Raw genomic sequence first — 21853 nt, 5'->3', positions numbered from 1 at the left:
GAGATAGTTGAGGGAACAAAATTAAATGCAAACTGTTTTGCCCTCTGTTCCTCCCTTATCTGTTTATACTGTAGGAACACTCTCATGTTCCTCACACTGACTGCATGACAAGATAGTGGAGTTGATATATTAAACTCTTTGGGGTAGGTTCTCTATCTGTTTTTGCCTTTGCAATATCTCGTAGTTGGAGACTGATCCTCAGCCACACAATTTGAGAGATGTTTGTTTCATGTATCATGTAAGTATCATGTAAGTATCCTTGTGTTTTACAAGATTTGACTGTTGCAGTTGATGTTTCACAGTTAGACATTGCATTGAGCTGAATCTGAATCTCTAAAAACCTGGCATAATACAGAGTTAATAGGAGATACTGTCTATACTCATTTTAGTAGCTTAGATGATGGGAGGTGAGCTGCTCAGCATGTTGTGGGTGTGAATGGTGCAGGTAAGGTGACAGTGATGTGTACAAGCTTCTTGGGCTGATGCTTTCCCTAAGCACAAGGCAGTGGAGAATGCAGTATAGCCTGGATTTTACATTATTCAAGATAAGTGGAATCGTTATCATGGTGGTCTGTCAATGATGCTGTGCACAGGGATTGCTTGCCCAGTTTAGTCTTTTCCCCACCATTTCCTTTGAGGAATACTGTGGTGGAGGGCTGGAGGAGTGCTTCTGTAACACTTCTGAAACTTCAGGTTCCGCAGAGAACACATGCAACTATCAATCTGCTTCATCTTCACTAGCTGTGTATCAGTGAGCTGTAATTCTGTTGATTTTAACAAACGGCATGAAGTGATGAAGTTTTGGTGATCTGGACATGCTGTAGTTTGTTTCAGCTTTGCATAGAGTTGACCTTTCACCACTTAGGTTTTGGATGCTGTCTGAGCAGGCTGCTAATTTCAGTGGCATGGAGATGGAGGAGTTACCGTGGACAGGTTTCTGCTACTGAAATCTCCATCAGGATTGTTTTAAAACCAGTTTATTCTCTCTCCTACCCATGTGCAAAGACACGATATCTGCTTCAGGTGGAGTCCTTCTGACCCTTTCCAGCTGTACCTTCTGTAGTGTTGGAGAGGGCTTTCTGTGGGCTACCACACGTATCAGTGGTACGGACTTTGCTTACAAATCTTTCCTTTAAGGAAGTACGTGGGAAAGGTTTATGTATGCTAGTCTTGGTATGTTAGTATGCCAGGTACTAAATATATATCCTTAATGGAAATGTGATTAAAGGTAGAACTGTGAGCAAGTGCTGCGTATCCAGCAGTCTCCAATTTCAGGACAGTGGAGAAGGCAAAAACCATTGTAATGGATATTGTACCCATAGGGAGAAATCCTTCCTACTGTCAGGCAGTTAGCTTTCAATTTCTGTCACAAGGTATCTTTCTGTACAAATTTATAATCTCATTTAACAGCAGATATAGTTGCTTTTCCATTTAAGCATCTAATCTCTTCCTGAATGATGCCAGGGTATGACCACTGTGTATTTTTCAGGATGATGTGTCTTTGTACTGAGCAGATTGGAATTGAGTCAGTCCAGTTGGTGATAATATGAATGTTGTTAGGCTAATGCCAGTTTTCAGGCTAGTTAACCTTGATGAAGAGGCAGTTCAAACGTTGTTTCCTATCCTGATGCATTTTCTTTGATAAGTCTGTCCTCTGTACAGTTTGTTAATTGTTTTGCGTGTTGCAAGGAGTTCTCTTAGTAAAATACAGATGGATTTTAGAGAAGTAAAATGTACTCAGTTACCTGAGATTGGGTTCCCGAAGTTTGCATCTTAGGGGAGTCCGTGTGTACACATGTGCTTTAGCTGTTTATTAGAAGCAAGTGATTTCCTGAACAGCAGAGTTAATTAAAATTTCTGTAAGGTTGTGTCTTGAGGTCAAAAACTGGTTTTTTTCATTTTCTTTCCCTGTACCTCTGCATTTTTTGCCATGTAGCTTCCTCTTTCCACAGACTGGACTGATTTCACGACACATGGGCTGCCATTTTCAGTTATGGAAACTGGATGGCACATTGAATGAGGTTTGACCCAAAGATGTTCAAATTGCAGTTTTTGCCTTCTCTGGCCCAGCTAATTTTACAAAAGTCATGAGAACTTAATTGCCTTCTGGTAATCGGTTCTTCTCTTGTTGAAATCAATGAATGGCTTAAAGGGTAGATAAGTGAAAAAAAAATCTTTCAGGCAAGATTTTTCTATACTGGACAGCAGACTAGCAACAGGCATGAAAACTTGCCATTGTCATGTGGGTCAAAAGACTTCCCCATGTCTAGAAATGGATTTGCAGAATCCAGCTTCTCTAAAGCTCTTTCCTTGAAGGTGAAAAAATAGCAAGACAAATTGAGAGAATGTTTGTGTACTTCATCTGGAAGATCTGGGCTTTTCTGCCTATCTGCTGTTGTACCCATGCCCCTTATGCAAGCTTTTTTTCCTGCAGTGTGTGTTATTGTATCTCAGGCAGTCACTGGGTGTTCAATACTCTAATCTCAGAAATGGTCAATTGACTTCGTTGGCATTAATACTTATATTTCTTGATCCAGTCTCTGCCAATCAATCTGTAAAGTGCTTTGAAAGCTTTCATAAATTAGATGCACCTCTAAGTCTGGTTTTATCACACCATACCATGATACAAAAAACATTACCTAACATCCTAGTGCATCCATTTGACTTCAAGTGTCAGACTGTTATTCCTTCTACTGTATGGTGCTTTGTTCGTTAATGAAGGTAGTATTTATCACCTGAAGGCCATAAATCAGAAAGCTTGCATCTTGTGTAAGAGAAGTGGGTTCAGAGAACTTCTACAGTAAAACTTAAATTTTAATGTAGTAGTTTTGCATTGTCTTTCTCCACAGTGTTTGCCTCGTGAGTGCTATTAGTGCTAGAGTGTCAAAGTAAAATGTAGTTGTTAATTTAAGTGCAGCAAATTGCACTGGACAATAACATAGACATTTTTGCAACTCTTTTTGTAGCTAGTGTTGCTTTGTCTGAGGTTACAAACTTGGGGGTTTTTTGAGACAACCTCATGTTTTATGTGACAGCTGGCCTCTACATTTCGAAGATAGAAAGTGTCAGCCATTTCCTTTGAAGTGTGATCATCTCTGTATTCAGCACTTCTGAGACCAGTGTCTGGGGTTCCTGCATAGTATGTTTGAAAATTTGGTCTCCAGTCTGCAAATACTAGCTTTGATGCTTATGTAGAGATCATATTACAAGAAGAGTAATTTTTTTTTTTAAGTATTAGATACTAAGTAGTAGTATTAACAATTGCAACAGTTCAAGTTGTCAAAAAAGAGATCTACTAAATCCTAGCACTGACTTAAATGTGGTTGGTCATGACTTTGTCCCATGAAGTTTTTCTTTTTTAAAAAAAAAGGGCAGTATTTAAAGTCTTGACCAATCTATAAAAACTATGAATCTTGTGGGTTTAAATTGTGCAATTTTTCTCTTCAGTAGAGAGATATTTTTTTCCCTACTGAAGATTGAGACTTTTTCAATAATTACTGTAGTTCAGGAAATGGCACTTTAAGAAAATTTGTCAAAATCCTAAGAACTGCAATCCAATAATGGTGTTTTGAATCAATTACATTTTCCTTTTAATTTGAGGATGTGGAATATAAGTGGAAAAAAATTGCTCTTAGTTGCAGCTCAGTGCTATAGCAAAGCTTTTTGTAGTTACAGTGTAGTCATTTTTGACCTTGAGCAAGTGCAAAATACATTCTTGTGTTCTTTGCAATTATGCGATCCAGATTAAACTATCCTTGTGAGAATCTTTCTTCCACCTGTCCTTTTAATTTCCTCAAGTTTCTCCAGAAGCATCAGCCTGCACTTGCAAATTGTCCCTGAGCTGCACAGGGATGCCTCAGTACCTGGAGGCTGGAGGCTGGAGCCGGCTGTGCAGTGCAGCCTGCTGTGTGTAATTGCTTTCTACCAGAATGGCACTTGAAGGAACCAGGCAGTCAACTGAGACCACACGACTTTGTCACACAGGCCTTCAGTCAGCAGTTGGGCAGTAGCAAATTTGGATTCTGCAAACTGAAGAAGATTTTTACCACCTTCTCTGTAGTTGTATGTGTCTTTTTTTCAGGCAGTTTGCTAAATGTTGTTTTGCTTTTTACATCCAAAGCTCAAAACTGATGTTATGTACACCCACTGGATAGTTTTCTTCTGTCACCTGTTTTCCTTTTGGGAAAAAAAGTATTTAAATACTAAAAGATGGCTAGATAGATAGATAGATGGACAGATGGATGGATAGATAAATGGATGGATAGATGGGTAGATAGATTGATTCTGAACTACCCTTCATGGAAGGCTAATGACAGGCTAGATGAAAATCCAGAGGATTATGCAAGGTTGCTTTGTCTTGCCTCTGCTGTGGAAGGCACAAGATATCACCTTGCTCCTTTAAGCCCTCCCTTTATGGGTCTCACTTAATTTTCATTGTGAAGAATGTATTTGAAGATTGCCTCACTTATCAGTTCTCTATCGCCTTTATGTCTTTGTGAAAGTAGAAAACAAATGGAAACTGAGTATAATGGTTTAGAGGAGCTGTCCAACAGTTTTGACTGCCTTCTGAAGAGAGGTGTTTTGATGTGTCTGGCTTGTTGTGGGGAGAGAAGGGCTCTCAGGTGTCCACTGATCTCACTCTGTGCTATTAATTTTCCTAAAGGTTAGTTTTTGATTAGCCTTCCCTCCTTGCTGGGCTGTCTGACCTCAGGGCTATGCAAATGTCTGTATTGAAAATTAAGTAGTAACAAACGTGAAACATGTAAATCCTGACACTAATTATGGTGTTTTTATGCCTTAGCTGAGTAGTTCCACCATTCATTGGTGGGTTCAAAATCTTTCCTTCCTTGTCAATAGCTCTTCACCCCATATATCCCTGCTAACTCTCTCAGCTTTAGGATTTCCAGTATTGTTTGTACTCTCCACCACAGTTGTAATGAAGACTGCTGAAATCCTGTAGAATAAAATGGCCCTTTCTGTCCAGCACTGCTCTTTTCTCTTTATCTGGCTGTTTGGTGTCGCTCAGCAGTTGACAGAGCTGTGGTTACCAGTGGAGCTAGCTGAGCACGTATCCAATCCTGCTTAACATGGCAGAACATATTCAGCTATTCAGTTTGTTGTTTTATCACCATTACCTTGCTGTTTGTGCCCTGGACCTGACTGAGGAAATTGATACAGAGCTGAGATGTAATACCAATCTAATGTCAGCCTTGACTAAGACCTGCAGAAGGCCCTCTTAATAAAGCAGGGAGACATTTGCGATTATGGCTATATCTTGCCGCTGCAATAACATTCCATCAGAAGTCATAGTTTTGTTCTCAAGTATAGGTGCCTATTGTTAGCAAATTGTGTGAGAGGAAGGTGACTTTGCACAGGTCATAAGCATTGATGAGTCTGCAATATCTTCCACATCTGCTGAAGGGCTTGAAAATTATTTAGATGCCTAACTTGTGGCAGTTTTGATGATGTATGTTCAGACAACACATGTTATTGTTAAAAGTCCTAGTGGCTGCATGTGTCCTGAGTTTTTCTCTCTGTTACTAGGGACAAATGCTACTGGCATGAAGTTTAATTTTCTTTCCTTCTGTAGTATTTATGCAATGTTAATGCTCAGTTATTAAGTAACTGTCTCAGGTACTAATGCAGGTACCATAACTGATAAAATAACCAATTTGAATTTTTCATGAGAGGTGGATTTCCTGAAGGATTGTTTTGTACTACATTTCATAGAAATGCTGACAAATATGTGTGTGTGTGTGTTTATGTGTATAGACACTTTCATTAGATGTGGTTATATGTTCATTTACTCAGCCAGCCTGCTTTATAAAGGAAATGGTGTCAGTTCAAAAATAGGGATTTGCTTTACTGTGGGTTGAGTTTCAGGTGCCATTTCAGTATTTCTTTTGGCATGTTCCCTAGCTGTGCTAGTGACCAGAAGGGCAAGTAGGCAAGGACCTCCTACCTTCCTTTCTCACTGATGCCATTGTGGCTGGGCCCAGTGTTCAGGGCCCTCATTCTCCTGGAGGTTTCTGCTGCCAGGCAGTGCTCTTCATGACACCATTTGTCCCTGTCTCTGATTTTGTTGGCATGCAGGGATTCTGCTGCACCTTCTGTGGAGCACCAGCGTACTGCCTTATGCTTTATATGCAGTTTCACAGCTGGAGGATTTAAATGTATTCCCAGACACAGGTAATTCAGTCTGTACATGTTCTTACTGTTAATGGCCCTGGCCTAATTATGTGTAGGAAATGGCACTATAGTTCTGCTTGGCTGACCCCTTTCTCTCTCTATGGGAGAAAATTACTTGAGTCTGCATTAAAGTTAAGGTGAACCAAAATGCAGAGTGAGATTTTGTGTGGAGGAGAAGAGGAATATGAAGGTAATTCCTTTCCTTGGAAATCTGTTTTAGTTCATGTGTTATCTATGAAAAGATCAGTAACTTGCTATGTTTAAAAGGCCATGAAGTCAAAATGTTTGTATAGAGGAATTAGTTCAGACTTTTCCTTTATCCTGTTGGCTAGAGCACTGCCAAAAGCTGCCAGCTGGAACGGAAAGCCATAATTTTCAGAGTAAGGCAATATATGTATAATACATACCTGTTTCGACCATACCTGCTGCTCAAGGCTGCCATCCCTCTTCTAGCTAAGAGTGCAAGTCAGACTTGAACTTTTAAGAGCCAAGAACTGCCAAAGTAATTACCAGCAATGCTGTCTGCTTGTGTTGTTATAAAAATAAGAGGCTTTGTGTAATATGTGAAGGATAGAGATTCAGCTAGCTAATTAATCTTGTGGCCTTAGTTATTTTTAACTGCTGGGATCTCAGGGCTGGCCACCTTAAATTTTAATGTGTCTTGTGGTTGTGTGATGAAACTTGGACTTGTGTGGAACAGAAAAGTATCATGGGGAAGATAAGAGAAGCATTGCATGCGCACGCTGCAGCACTGTTTACTGTTTTAACAGTTTAAGAAGGCACACAGTGTCTGGTAGCTTTGTTCTCATCTGTGGGTCAGAAGCTGTGCACTGAATTGTGACTGGGTGTGCTTTGTGTCTGAGCTTGATCCTAATATCAGGCAGCACAAGCTAGTGTTGCAGTGAATGCGAGCTCTTTTATTATGTGGAAATTAAACATCGATAGATGTGGAGCCACAAAGGAGCATGGGAGGACACAGTGCTGCTTTTGTGCATTCACTGTATCTTCACATGGTGTGTCCCATCAGGATTCAATGAAGATTGTGCATGTGGTCCAAAGTCTAGCATTTTGCAGCTTTGTTAAGTCGTGTTTTCTTAATATAAATTAAAAAAACAAACAAACAAAACAAAACAAAACCAAAACCAAAAAACCGAAACAAACCCAAAAAAAGCCCCCAAAACTTAAAAAAAAATATAAACAAACAGCAACAACATAAACCAAACCAAACAAAAATACAAACAAACAAAACCCCAAAACAAAACAAACAACCAAATCTACGACCGTTTGCTTCAGGAATTTTTGTTTCTGAATCCAGGACAAGTAACATTGAAAAAGTCTGGATGATTTGCACCATCTATAAGTGATTTTCTTAGTGTTGCTAAAAGTTATCATGTGGACTCCTCAGGAAACTGTTCTATGGTAAAAAGAAGCTGCTACTTGTCTCTTTTTAGTGACAGTGAGATTGTAAAATTGGCCTTGCAGAGGAAAAGGCCTATAAAATAAATAAAATGTTTTTCCTTCTCTGGTTGTGGTTAATTTTTTACCTCGTGATGTTCTGATACCAAGCCTGGATACATTTTTCCTTACGCTAAAGAACTAAAAGTCTCTCTTAGGCATCTGGTCTATTTGGCTGTTTCTGGGTATGGGTGAAGGTTGCAGCAAATGCACAATATCTCAGAAACCTTTATCTGCAGCAGTAAGTTCTGCAAATCGTGGGGTTTTTTTGTTTTGTTTTGTTTTTTTGTTTTTTGTTTTTTTGTGGCTAACAACTTTTCCAAGTCTAGAAGGATTTCCATAGAAACAAGAAAAAGGCTGTATGTGAAATTGTGATCTTACCATAATAATCTCTTCTATCCCTCAAGGATGAAGTATTTGGGGTTTGTGCTAATAAGATGGGAATATTTAGTAGGGACATAGCATACTTCTGCTACTCTGTTTTTTTCTCAAAATCCACAGGAATGTTTCAAAAACCATTGAAAGATGAAGCCTGTAAAAACTGTATGCTCTGTACATCTCTCTGGTTTAGTTTGAATGTCTGAAATAAAGCACCAAATAAAAATAATCACTTTGGGTAATGTGTTAGAATAAATGTACATGGGCAAGTATATGCTGCTGGATTCAGCTTAAGGAAAGGTTTAAGAAGCCACCTCTTTTCAGCTGGAGGTCCCTGTCTGCATAATGAGATCCAGATAAATAGACTTTCTCATGGTGAGGGAGACCATGTACTGGCAGATTGTCCAGGAAGTTTGTGGAGTCTCCATCCTTGGAGATACTGGATCTGTCTGGACATGGTCCTTGGGAGCCAGCTCCAGGCTGCCCCACTTGAGCTGAGAGGTAGATGAGGTGACTTACAGAAGTCCCTTCTAACCTCAACCATTCTGTGGATGGGTTGTGTTAATCTCCATAGTTCATTTCAGTGTGAAATGAAACAATTCGGTTCGATTCACCTTTACAGTGAAATCGAAAGACAAGGCTCCATGTTGTGGCGCCCTCAGGACTGACTACCTCTTGTGCAAAAGTGCTCAATTCTCTTCAGTTGCCAATCATCCTCCACCCTGACCCTGCTCAGTGGCTATTTCAGTGGCTGCACAAGTAGCATTTAGAATTACTTGGCTTAAAGAAAATAAGAACTTTTGGTCTTTTTGTCCACTCCAAAACTAAGATTATAGTATATGGGATATATTACAGTATATGAATAAGGTTATAGTTGATGGAAGAACAGAAGAGCAATTAGGTAATGCAAGACAGCAAAAAATGGCCCTGTTGCTGAAAATTTTGCAGTACCTGGAAGCATCCAGACAATATTTTGCTCTTTCTCAGGTCAAGCCTTACTAAATCTGCTACAGAGGAGCACGGCTTCTCTGACAGGAATGCTTCCTGAGAGAACATCTAACTACAGATATTAAAATAGCATCATCTTAGAAGCAGGAAGTAATGTTGTGTGTTTGATTTTTTTTTTCCTGGATTTTTTAATGGGTTTTTTTGTTTGGTTTTGTTTTGGGGTTTTTTTGTGATCAGAGATAATTTTTCTAATTGTGCAGCATAGGAATAGATTGGGAGACCAGCTTACTCTTCACTAAGGCAGGTGCCTTAGGAAGGAGGTTTTGTTTTATGTTGGATAGAACAAAGGTCACAGAAGTATCAGGCTTTTGGAAAGTTAGTAATAGTCTCTCCTAGTTTTACAGGGAGCTTTCCCAAAGCCTTATCTTTTTGTGCTTGGGGCAGTCCTTGCTCTAGTCATGTTCTGTAGTCATTTTGTTTGTGTTTTGTGCAGAGTTGGTGCTTGTACTACAGGCTTGAGGAGAAATGGTCAGAGTCCAGTATTCTTTGCCCCAGCTCATTTAGATATTTCATGTATAGAGCATGCAATGTCTAATATCAGATTTAATTATTTGGAGATACTTACTGTGACACAGGATTTCTGATTTAGTGAAGCAGTACAAAGTATGCTGAAATCACAATGCAGATATCCGTTATACTTAGCAAAATGTAGCAGTGGCAATATGCAGTTCTATCTGAATACCAGTATGATTCCCATCACTGGTTTCTGTAATGCCAGCATCACAACACTGGGCATCTTCTGTCACTGGAATGGAACATGTGGGTTGAGGCTAGCTCAGACCCATTGCTGTCTTTTAAATTCTTTTGTTAATTGTTTAGTTTTTATACTCTGTATCAGGTTAAACCACCTGTTCACTTGGCTCATGCTGGTCTGGCTTCCTCAGGGAGGCAGCCACACTCTTTAATGAACTAACTGGGGGAAATATTTATTCCATCAGTTGATCCACTCAGCTTTTGATAGATCTCCTAACATCTAAAACAAGCATCTGGTCCCTTTAGTCTTGAGAGAAATACATGTCTTGCTTTGGAAAAGCTGTGGTCAGTCACAGAAGTGCAAGTTGCAGATCAGGGTCCAGTTGTTCATGTGACTTAGACATGCCACCTATAAAGGATCCCTTTTTAGAGAGCAAAAGTCCGACTGCTCAGCTGCTAAGGTTTCTACTCTAGCTCAGTCCGCCCTGGCTTGTCTAAGTAACTTACTTTTCCTTTTGCAAGGGAAAAACCTAGGCAGTTTTTCATCATATAAAATTGTGTGGCAAGGAACCTGCCAAGAGCAGCCACTTAAGCAGCATTTCTATCATATGTAAATATAGGCAGATGAAATATGAAAGTCATGTGATGAAAATGTGTGATACTATGCCTTGAGAAGGGCTGTTCACTGAAGAAACCACTACCTGTGTTTTCATTTACAGAAGTGTTGCTTGGTCAAGCATCCATTTAGGATCCTTTTTGTGGGGGTAGTTTGGCTAAACTGGTTTTTTCATTGCATGAGTCTTGCATGAGTAATGTTGCTTTGAACTATTCATTCCTTACATCTATTTGTTGCTCAGGATACCTTACTTGGAGAATTTAGTGTCCTGACAAGGAATGTCTCCCTAGAAATTCTGGAGGAGTGTCTGCTTGCTTGATAGCTGGGAAAGAATAGTTTGAGCATCTGCCTCAAAAGCTGACTTAACGCTGCATGGATTTTAGCATGGAGAATGCTGTCTGTGATTCCTCAGATAAAACCTGCTAGTTTAAAGTCACAGCTAAGCCAGGGTCTGGATAACTGCAGACAGAGTATTTGTAGGGTTTGAGGTACTGGAGGCCAAGAGTGCAGATATTTCTGGGGTGTTTCTCTATCTCTAGAGAAGGAGATTTCCAGGTGGGTAATTTGTTCTGTATCTTTATCATGCCTGATCTACTATGTCATCCATCAAGAAGTCAGGAAGTAATGATAAAGCCTCCATGTCACCTGTCTATTGTTTTTTACTGTGACATTCTAATTAATGCTCACGTCTGACCTATTTTTTCCTGTGCTGTCTGTTTCAGTGCTTGATGGCCACAGCAGGGCACTAAACAATATTAGAAAAAAACCCCAGGATTAAGACCTATAATTCTCACACGACTGGCTGGAAAAGTGGTTGTCACCGCCTTCCTGGTGCAGCATGGCATTTGGACCTGGTGTACTCTGCCTGTTCCTGTGGACAATAACAGGTAGGAGTACTTCTCCTGTGTTTGAATCATCCAGACAGAAAAGTGAATTGAATACTCCTGCAGCGTGTATACAGTTGTGAAATAAATACGAATAAGGCAAAAGCTGGGAAATCTTGTGAATCCTCAGTGCAAAAAGCTTTGGTAAGTTACAGCTTCATAAGTTGCAATGGAGGAAGGCAGTTGTGAGTAGATGTTTGAAGCCAATTTCAGCAGGCTGTTTTTGGGGAGATGCATAGGGCAAGAGTGGGTGGTGGGAGAGTCAAAAGAGTTTTCCCTCTTTTTCACTTGCAGGAGAGCAATTGAAGAATAATGTGTTGCTTGCATTGTGAGCTACATTTTTGTTCTGAATTATTATAAGGCAGTTTATATATGAGTGGTGTGAGAGCACTAGTTCACATCTCTCACCTCATCATACTCTCTACAAACATATCTATCCTTTCAAAAAACACAGGAAAGTCCTGTATGTTTCTGCTTCAGCCACAGGAATAGGTAATTTATTTCCATAAGCAGGCAGATGAAGAATGATATTTAATACTGCCTCTGTCAGAGAGAGACTTAATCTGGCGCAGGTAGTTTTGATATGGTAACTGAAGAAAAATATATTAAGAAGTGGGGTTTATTTCCTTAAAAAAATATTGTTTGAATTGTATCTGTGGTGGTACTGGTCGTATCCATATTAGCAGAAACTGAGGAAATAACACACCACTGTCTGACTCTCACTTCTTGTAGTGTAAACAGCATGAGCTGTTTCATGGGGGAGAGACTTGCTTAATGTGCTAAACCTTAAATTGACTGCTGAATTTGGAAAAGTTGGATGAAAGGGGATGGATATTAGCCTGCAGCTGAAAGGGACAGTCATTAACTATGTCTGAGCTTGTAGGTGGTGTTTGAGGTAGTCATCAAGATCACCGTGAGGATCTCATAGTGCCCAGCTTTTTGAAGAGAACATGGAGCTGAGCTTTTTGTTGCTGTAGTGAAGAACTGTGCCTTTTGTAAATAAAATCTTCTCCTCTGAGATACTGAGTACCTGCTGTGGGGTCTATGCTAGCATCTTTAGGAAAAAAAAACAAAACCACAGTAGCTTCAGCAGAAGACAGTAACGTGCAGTAAATACTGAAATTTGCCTTTAGAGAATGTCACAGTTTCATGCTTTTGATAATACTGTTAATTGTTGGCAGATTAGAACATCTTCCACATGCATATAGGAAATTATCTGTTTTTAGTTGCAAATTTGCTATGCTCTCTTGGATTATCTGAGAACAAGACCATTGCTCTCAAAATGCTGGCTGTATTTCAAGCCTCTACCTGTATCTCAACTACCAGTTCACAGTATTTGGAAGATAATATAATCTAATAGCTCATATTATTTTAGTAAAAATGTTAGTATTTATTTCCATCTCATTAATTTGCAGTATTTTTAATACAATTAATATTAAATTAAACTGGGAGGTTCCTGCTAATTTCCAGGATGTGTTTGCTGCAATGTATCAGTAAATGCTTACCTCTTCTAAGTCAAAAGGACTTTTCTGCGCAGGCTTTAAGGTGAATTGACTGAGACTCAGGAATTTGTTAGATGTTCATTCTGCAGGTTTTTTTCTGCACGTGAGCTTGTGCTACCTTTTCTTAAAAAAACTCCCAAATTATCTCAATACTTGTTTTATTTTAAGATAATGAGAAGACTGACTTAATATAGGAAAGAAAGGCTTGATACTCCATCATTGAGAGAAGAGAGAAACAGCCTCACTGATGAATAATGTTGGAAGGATATTGAAAAATATGCTCTGGATCATTAAAAGAAATTTAGGTGGGCTATTCTGTCCTGTTTAGGTGATGTTTATTTAGTTTTATTTTGTGCATGATAGTTTTTGACTAATAGTGTTTTACTGCTTTTAATGAATGTGTGGGTTGACCTTTGCTGACTGCCAGGTGCACAGCAAGTCACTCTATCAATTCCCTTTCTCAGCAAGATAGTAGAGAAAAATAAGATTAAAAACTCCATGGACTCAGATTGAGACAGGTGATGTCTCGTTCATGTACCAGTTAGAGTCAAGAGCTGACAAAACTTGACTTTGTGGAGTTTATTTAATTTATTGTTGATTAAGCAGAGCAGGATAATGAGAGTAAGAACTACTGTAAAAACACCTTGCCCTCACTTCTCCCATCTTTCTGTATTCAACTTTACTCTCAGTTATTCTTTCTTCTTTCCATGAGCAGCTCAGAGAGTCAGGGAATGAAGGTTGCAATTAGTTCATAATGCTTCCTCTCTGTTGTTCCTTTTTCCTCACATCCTTTTCCTACTCCAGTATGTGATCTTTCCCATAGGCTCAAATTCTTCAAGAGTATACAGGATGGCTTTTCTCACATTTTCTTACTCCTCTCTCCTGCCTGCTGCACTTGTGCCAGACTTTTTGCCTCTTTCTAAAACCTTATCACAAAGGAGCTGCCACCATCTCTGTTTGACTCAAACTTGGCCAGCTGTGAGTCAATCTTGTAACCGGTTCTGTCCTGACATGGGGCATTTTCTGGTGTCCTCTCACAAAGACATCCAGGCAGTCCATTTCCCCCCGCCCCCAACTACCAAGATGTGCCGCACTGACTAATGTTCATGCCTGTCAGGAGGCTTGAGCTGAGTGTAGGAACAGGTGTGAGTGGGTACCATGCCTCTGTCACTCAACATCTTAGGCATTTTGGGTGATTGATTTCCAAAATCTCTGTATGCAGCTCCTAACTTATCCATATACATATTCCTTAGTGTGCTTATAATCTTCATCCATTCATTGATGAAAGCAGCATATATTGAAACACATTTCAATTATTCTGGCCATTAATTAATGTTTTTTTGCTAATGTATCAATTTCTTTTTTCTCTATGAGAGAGAAGAGACATTGTTTTCCAGCACAGAAACGTGAGTCTACTTTGCAACTGGGAGTTCAGTATCTTGGAAGCAGTTAAGTCTAGCTCTCATCTTGAGCAGCCATATTCTATTTTGGCATTTGAAGCAGACCTTGCAAATACTGCTGTTAAAATACATTTCTGCAAATATTATGAATAGCATTCTCGTGGCTGACTCTTGGTTTTGTCATATTTTGTGTGTGTGTGTGTGTTGTGTGCTTTGTTTTGAGATTAGCCACTCCAGCAAAATTATAAACAGCAATTACCAGGTAATTGCAGTTATAGGCGTTGCGTCATCTAGTCTCCTGTTTTCAAGTCCATGTAGCCCAGTTGTGACCTCCCAGATTCCTTGATAGCCTTCACCAATGTCCTTTTCTTTACTCTAGCTGAAGGTGTTTCTAAATATATTACAAGCCCTCAATTTTCAACACATTTCACTACTGCTGGTCTTGGACTTTGAAAAAGGTTAATACCCTATTCTTCCTACATGTCTAACATGTAAAGCCCAGGCCAGGAGTGTCAAGGAACACTTTAAGATGTGGGTGTGCCTTTGAAATGACAGTGGAACCTCTGCCTTGGGGTCGTGGTGCATTCTTTGTTACTTATACTACCATGCCTAGATGTTCTAGTGTCCTGGTTCACTCAGGTCTTTCCAGAGATACGAGATGGTGTACTGTGTGATTACAATCTCTGAGATCAGAGTGAGTTCCGCCATATACCAGGTTAGTTCACATTGTCCATACCTCCATTGGAAGTGATCTGGTATTTCCTTGTGGAGGGATGCAATAGTTGCACCCATGCATCTACCCTTCTTTTTTCTTATTCTTTTTTCCCCCTTCTATTTAAATAGCACTTAGTTGGTTTATCATTGACAAACAGGGATGATGACAATTCATGGACTGAAAACAATACTTGGAAAGGATCATCAGACCCACTGAAGTAATTATGATGCCTTGACAGATTCTGGACAAAAGAAGTGTGAAGACTGCTGTAATGACCATAAAGGCTTTGTAGATCATTATTTGCAGATGTTTACTAGATGTTTACGGTTGATAGCCTTTGTTATCGCATATGTATCTGCGTTTCTACACCTGAGAGACAACCCCAGGGCAGCCTGAAGTAAAAGAATGAAAATGCTTTCATGGTGTGCAGAGATGTTAGCTGCTGCTAGAGGAGCCAATGCAGTGACATTTCAGACGTTGAAATGTTCAGATGTCAGTGATACTGCTTTTTGGTTTCAAGGACAGTACCCTCTGTAGGGCATTACCAAAGCTGATGGAGTATAAGCCTTTTTCATCATTTATGGTATGAAGTGTGCTTTGCAGGGGTTTATAGCTCTGCTGTGGAAATTATCTCTAGGTTGAAAATTAGAATTTTAATTTCTCCTCTTAGATGACTGTAACTAAAATCAAAAACTTACTTTAATTTTGCTTCCAGAAACTTATCAAAATTGTTTCAGTGTTATAATGGTAGTAGGAAAAAACAAAACTTATTTTTTACTGATGCAATGTCTTTCATCTCAAAATTCACCAAATGAGGTAAAAGTTACTTGAATAGATTTTAAAAAAGATCACTAAGCCTAAAAACAGAATAGAACTAGTTTACTGCTAAAAGACAGTAGATGGAGCATATGGCAAGAAAACAGGGACAATCCTACTCTTCCTGTAGCAAACTGCTATAGGATCCTCCATGCTTGGGTAGTTCAGAGACTTTCAGGCTGTGAGAATAATGTGCTATGTGGGCTCTCAATATTGTGCTGCCAGCAAAAAGGTAATGGGATTCTGGTCAAATGTGATGTTTCTTGGTGGAAGGTCTGAATCTGAGCTTTTCTTTATTCCTGTACATTTCCTCTTGCCACTTCTTTCTGCTTCTTCTTACAGAGCTTGCTGCTAGGGAAGACAAACAGAGTGGATAGTTCTGCCCTTGCAGGGTTTCCTGCTGGGGTGATGAGCTGTGATGACCTCAGTGTTAGTACACAGTCACAATTTTTTACTGACTGACTAAAGAATACTTGCCACTAAATCTTTCAAGTGCTCATGGCTTTGTGAGCATGCAGGAGAGAAACTTATGTTTCCACGTCCACTTTAGGAAAGATCTCCGACCAACTGCAACAGGGTAACAGCTGTGTTCCCCATGGGCTCTTGACATCAGTGGACTCATGCTTCAAGATGTGAAGGAGCAGAAGTGTGAAGCTCAAATAAAGGTGTGGATGTTTCCTCATTAAAGGAGGAATCTCTTTAAAATGAAACTGTATTCCACACTGTGACTCTCTTAGGATTTTAGTAGGGGATATAGGTTGGGGTTTTTTTTATGGTAACCATCTTGCCTGACTAGGTCTCTGGATTATGTCAGTGTTGTCCTACTGTAGATGTAACAGGGTGCAGCTAAGAGGAAGGGAAACACTTTGCTTGCAGAAATTTTAGGCTATTGACTCATGTTCCAGAGGTTTTTTGGGGCTTTTAATAAAGGGAATCAGTCTTCCTCTTGATAACTTGAATGAGTTCTTCTGAAACAGAGAGTTGCATGGTGCTGGTTTTTGCCATTACTGGTCAGAGTAGAATAGAGGTTTAATTCCTGAGATCAGTTAACTAAAATAAAATAGCTGTGCTATGACCTCAGACAGTGGGTAGTACTGTAGCACATACAAATATTACTAAGTGACCTTTCATATTGCACACCTTCAGTAAATTTTCTGTAAATAAGAGACCTCGCTATCTGTGTTTGAGCACACTGCAGACTGGAGATGAGATGTAAGAGAATATGAAATTAGAGATCAGATCAAGTTCACTCTAAGTATATCTTACATATTTTTCACGTGAAGTGGATACGCGTGTATGAGGCCAAAATAGCTTGTTAAAGTTATCCTTTCTTGCACATCTACTGCTACAATTCAACTCAGGTGTAACGCTAGATAAAGCAAGAGATGAAACTTCCATTACTTTGAGATTTTTTTCTGTTGCTTGCTGGGATGTCAGAACCATGGGCTTCTGACATTTGCAAAACCAGGTAGCCAAGATTTGTGGCTAGGTTGTATACTTGGGAGATCTAAGTTCAAAGTAACGTATCGTCTTAGGAATGTGCTGGACTTGTTTCTCTCTATGGCTGAAGAACCACCATGAATTTTGAGGGATGTTGACTCTGCAGTGTGATAACTTATGTGCCAAACTGAAAGTGGTGGAGTGAGATTTGAAGCTGATTGAGGACTTGAAGTCTGACCTCAGGTTAGAGCTGTGGAGTGTTCCAGTTGTGTAGGCCTGTCTCTAAAGCAAGAACTGTGGGCCATTCTGTTCTGAACAAATAAACAGTGAAATCTTCAGTTTTATTTTTTTTAACACACTCTTCACTTTCTGTTTCAGGAATAAGTTAAAGAAGGGGGATGATGAAAACAGCCATTAAAGGAGCTTTTTGGCCCACATTAATAGTGCTGTTCCTAAAGTATTCATTGTAATGATTTGTTACTGACCTGATCTTACACATTCACACAGATCATGTTTCTGTTTTCCCTTTTTAAAGACCTGTTACTCATCTCTCTACTGATTTATGGGATTAACTAAATGCATTTGATTTGTAAAAAGACAGAATGGTTGGATGGGATGTCTGACTCTTATACTTCATTTTAACCCACGGTTTTTCAGGCTCCCCTGTTCTAAGTTGTGCAGACAACTTAAAGATGACAATTGATGACAATTCTGAGTCTGCCATGGTCTTATGCTCTTGGAGGTAAAAGAGAATGTAGAGGAAATGTTTATATGCAATGTAAAAGAAAAAAAATGCAAAAATCTTGAGCATCTTCTGGGTACAGATAAGGATCCTTCATGTTTGGGCTGTATAAGAACAGGATAGGTTGTTTTAAGTGCATGTTTCCCTGGATAGATTTTTTTCACTGAAAGTGTAAAGTGGAACAGTTGACAGCATCCTAGCTCTGTGTGAAGGAGCAGCTGCAGTCACAGAAATGGTACTTGAAGCTCTTTATCCTTTTTGTCAGATTCCTATTCAGCTATACTTACTTGTGTAACATCAATCTTCTTTAAAATGTTTTGTTTAATGTTTTTCCTTCCCCCATGCAGCCAGCTCTGCAAAACCATCATACCATCTTGCCCACTCTATCCCTCAGTATACGGTGCAATTTCTTTTTGTTTGTTTGATTTGTAGTTTGTTTTTTTGGGGGTTTTTTTTTGTGTTTTTTTTTGTTTTTTTCCATTGAACTAACCTACTTTGCAAGCTTTACATTCTTCCCAGGCAGCTTGATTCTGCACATATATTTTGATAGCTATATTCAGACCATGTATTGTGAAGGAGTGTGCTGCAGTTCAGCCCAGATGAGGTGGTAGGAACTGTAATGTGGTGCTGGAGAATCTCTGCATCTCATATTCAGACCTAACCCCTGTTGCCAGCCTATTTCTACTCCTTGATTTCATTTTTCCTATTGTGAATAATGAGGTACAAAGCAAGCAAAGTCAGCTTTGTCTTCCATTCCTGTGTTAGCTCCACAGTGGGGGCATGTTGGTTTTCATTCACTGAGATTGCAAGTCCAGTTGAAAACCAAAGAGAATAATTTTCTGGTTTTACTCAACTTTCTTAAAACATAATCAAATTTTAGGGAGAAGAATTATGAAGAGCAGTTGTAAGCAGGGGAAAAACACCTAGAAAAGATGTTAAAAACTGGCTGGAATATATAATATGTTGATTCATTCTTTTTTTGACCATTTCACACTGTCTGTAATGTGCTATGAAAATAATTCTGATGTCATGTTAAAAAATTTCAGCTTTACTGGAAATGAAGGAAGGAGCTCCATATTGGGGCAAGCTCTTTGGTTTTCTCATGAACTTGTGGGTAAAGCAGCAGAAGTTTGAGAAATTGATCCAGGTTTTATATTAAGACCAGTAAGTATGTTGGAGTGAGGAACTTTTCATGACATTCAGATGAGATGGCAAATCTTTCTGCTATTTAGAGTTTTGCTCCCTTCTCCCTCAAGTGGAACAATGACATGCTAGAGCATCTTATTTGAGTTTTGTTTTAAAACATGTTTCTAAAGATCCCAGTAGAAACATGCTGCGTAAGTAATGGTGATAGGTACCACATGGTTTTGGATTTCTTTTTGGTTTGTTTGGGGTTTTTTTATTGTTGTTGTTTTGGTGTTTTTAGTTTTTTTTTTTTTTTTTTTTTTTTAATTCTCCGCTCTTTTCTTGTTTTTAAGTGTTGGCAACTTGCTTTCATCTCTATGTATTTGAATTTGTAGCACAGGAGTAAAAGGTACTTCTGCAAAATATGTCAAGGTCCTACACTGGAAAATCCTCCAAAGTACAAATATTACTGCAAAGGGACATGCTTAAAAAAGGTAGTGGTGATGTTAGTGAAAGGAAATGAGCTTTTTTAAACAGGATACCACATGTCTCTATCTTGAAAGCTATTTATGGTCATAGTAAACTATATTATGACTTGGATGTAGTGCTGTGCCTTATGTTGGTGTTGTTGCAGGTTCCATTTGTCAGCAGTGCAGAGAAGGAGCCACATACTCAGGTGCAGTAATATCTCCCAACTTAGAAACCACTAAAATCATGCGAGTTCCTCACGCTTTGTCAGTGTCCGACTGCATCGCAGCGTGTTGTGACCTCTCTGGTTGTGACTTGTCCTGGATGTTTGAACGGCGCTGTTACATCGTGAACTGCCAACACAAGGACAATTGTGAACCTAAAAAAATTGAAACTGTCAAGTCTTACCTCACTTTTGTGCTGAGGTCTTCTCAGAGGCCAGCTTCACTGCTAGGGTTTGGGCAAGTGATCCCAAGCATGGTCCACTCTGTAGGACTCCAGAATGAACCATCAGAGGAAGTGAGTAGCCTGAAGAAGCTGTCTCTGCTTGGCAAAGATCCCAGCCTTGAGGAGATACCTGAATACATTGATGACTATAAAGAGTTGGAGCAGGACCCCTTTCAGGTGGGCATCAAACACGAGCAGAAGGACAGTATGGATTATGCTGACTGGGGCCTGATAGTGGCAGGTGAAAATGGCTTCAACGCTTCCACGGGTGATAATGGAGATAACCAGGAAGATTTTGCTGAAGAGAAAGGGGAGGCTGGGAAGGTGGAAAGCTTTCTGAATAAAAACAGCTCTGAACTGACTTCCGTCAATGAACACTCCACAGAGAGGTCATCCCTTCTGGAGATTACACCACTCCCTGGGAAGACATTTGAAAGGGAAGCAGCTGTTCCACTCCTTGCGCAACCTGAGGATGCTTTGCAAAAAGAGGTATGTTTGCCCCTAAGGAAGCAGGCAGGGTATCGTGAGGCTACTTGGCAATTATTTTAGTTTTCAAATCTTTGAAAATCTTAGGTTATTGCTTTATAATATTACAACTCTCAAATGACTTACAGTTGTGTTACTGTATAGAAGAGTAGAAGAGGCTGAAGAGGATAGAATTGTCTTAAGAGGGACGTGAATCACTAAAGGACTTTTGTTTTTTTCATCAGGATAAGGAGTAAAGTTCCTTTTAGGGCACTGTGAGTTTTCCTTGAAAGTGTACAATGAGTGAACCTGGACCTGGTGTTAGAGTGTTAGAGTGGTCTTCACTTCTGACCCCTGGTGACTCACTGGAAGAAGTTAGCAGAGCAGTACTAGTAGACCCTCTGGTATCCAAAGGCCAGGATCAGGGAACATAAGCTCATCCATCAATTAAATTAGGCCTGCTTCCTGAGTTTCATGCTACCAATGCACAGTGGTATTACAGGTGTAAGTGCTGAGTTAATTTTTATAATGCTTTTAAAACATGAGAGGGGCATAGAACTTAAGGAGGAATTATAGCAGTTTTGGACCATGATGTGCAGCAGGATAAAGTGGATGAGGTGTTTCTGTTCTCAGAATCCTTGAGTCTGATAATTAGAAAAATAAGTTAATTACCTAAAATCAAATACGTAAGTCAGTATAAGTAAGGTGCACCTGTTCCCTATTTGTGTAAGGTGCACCTGTTCTCTATTTATGCCAACTAGTTTGATCAGTTGAGACTAAAGGGGCCTTGATTTCTTAAGAACAGGGTGGGTTCAGTTGGAAAGTTTAAACAGGTTGTAAATTCAGTATTCCCTGGATTTGATTCCCCTTGCCAGGGGAAAGAGGAAATTTATCAGTTTTAGCTGACTTGCTCTAAATACCACAAGATTTTGTAACTAGCAAGTATCTGTTGCTGTAAAAATGGTAATTTGTTGTTGTTACTGTAGGGAAGTAAAATGCAAGCAAATAAGAAAGTTGCGTGAAGTCTGTGACAACTGCAGTTCTGGGAGGGGATGACTGATGTGTGGAGAGCAGCAAGCCATAAGAAACAGATAAAAACAGATAAACAGATAAAGACTTCAGGTAACTGGAAGGTGCCTCTGGTCTTCATGGTGGATTTAAGACATCCCAATACCTACTGGGAGGGCAAGAGAGCAGGGCAAAAGCTGTGCAGAAAGTTTCTGAAGGTTGTTGATAACTTCAAGATGCTTTGAATTGCTTCCAAGAGTTGATAAGGAGAGACTCTGCTGGACCTCACCCTTGCAGGAAAAAAGGATTGGTTAGGGATGCAGGCATGAGGTAGAAGCTCCTAAGAGGGGCAGGAATAAGTGAGGAAGCAGGGTCACTACCATGGGCTGCAGTACAGCAGTCTTTGGCCTGTTGTGGGATCTGCTTGGAAGAATTGCAAGGGAGATTGCCCTGGAGTTGAGCGGGGGCCATGAGAGCAGGCTGCTTTTTGAGGACCACCTCC

At 39.7% G+C, this 21853-nt stretch overlaps 1 protein-coding gene across 1 annotated transcript in view; it reads left to right on the top strand.

Moving 5' to 3' along the window:
• The first annotated feature begins 11159 nt into the window (after window positions 1-11159).
• KIAA0319 (KIAA0319 ortholog) overlaps window positions 11160-21853 on the top strand; it is a 42561-nt gene continuing 31867 nt past the window's right edge. The window contains exons 1-2 of the mRNA XM_041475415.1: window positions 11160-11226; window positions 19598-20367. Coding sequence (XP_041331349.1) covers window positions 11178-11226; window positions 19598-20367 — 819 coding nt within the window. The 5' untranslated portion in view covers window positions 11160-11177. The remainder of the gene's footprint in view (window positions 11227-19597; window positions 20368-21853) is intronic.

The sequence above is a fragment of the Pyrgilauda ruficollis genome, unplaced genomic scaffold (assembly GCF_017590135.1).
Source record: "Pyrgilauda ruficollis isolate IOZ18807 unplaced genomic scaffold, ASM1759013v1 scaffold35, whole genome shotgun sequence".
NCBI classification, from domain to species: domain Eukaryota; kingdom Metazoa; phylum Chordata; class Aves; order Passeriformes; family Passeridae; genus Pyrgilauda; species Pyrgilauda ruficollis.
Note: the sequence above shows the minus strand (reverse complement) of the source record. Positions and strands in the feature narration are given on the sequence as shown.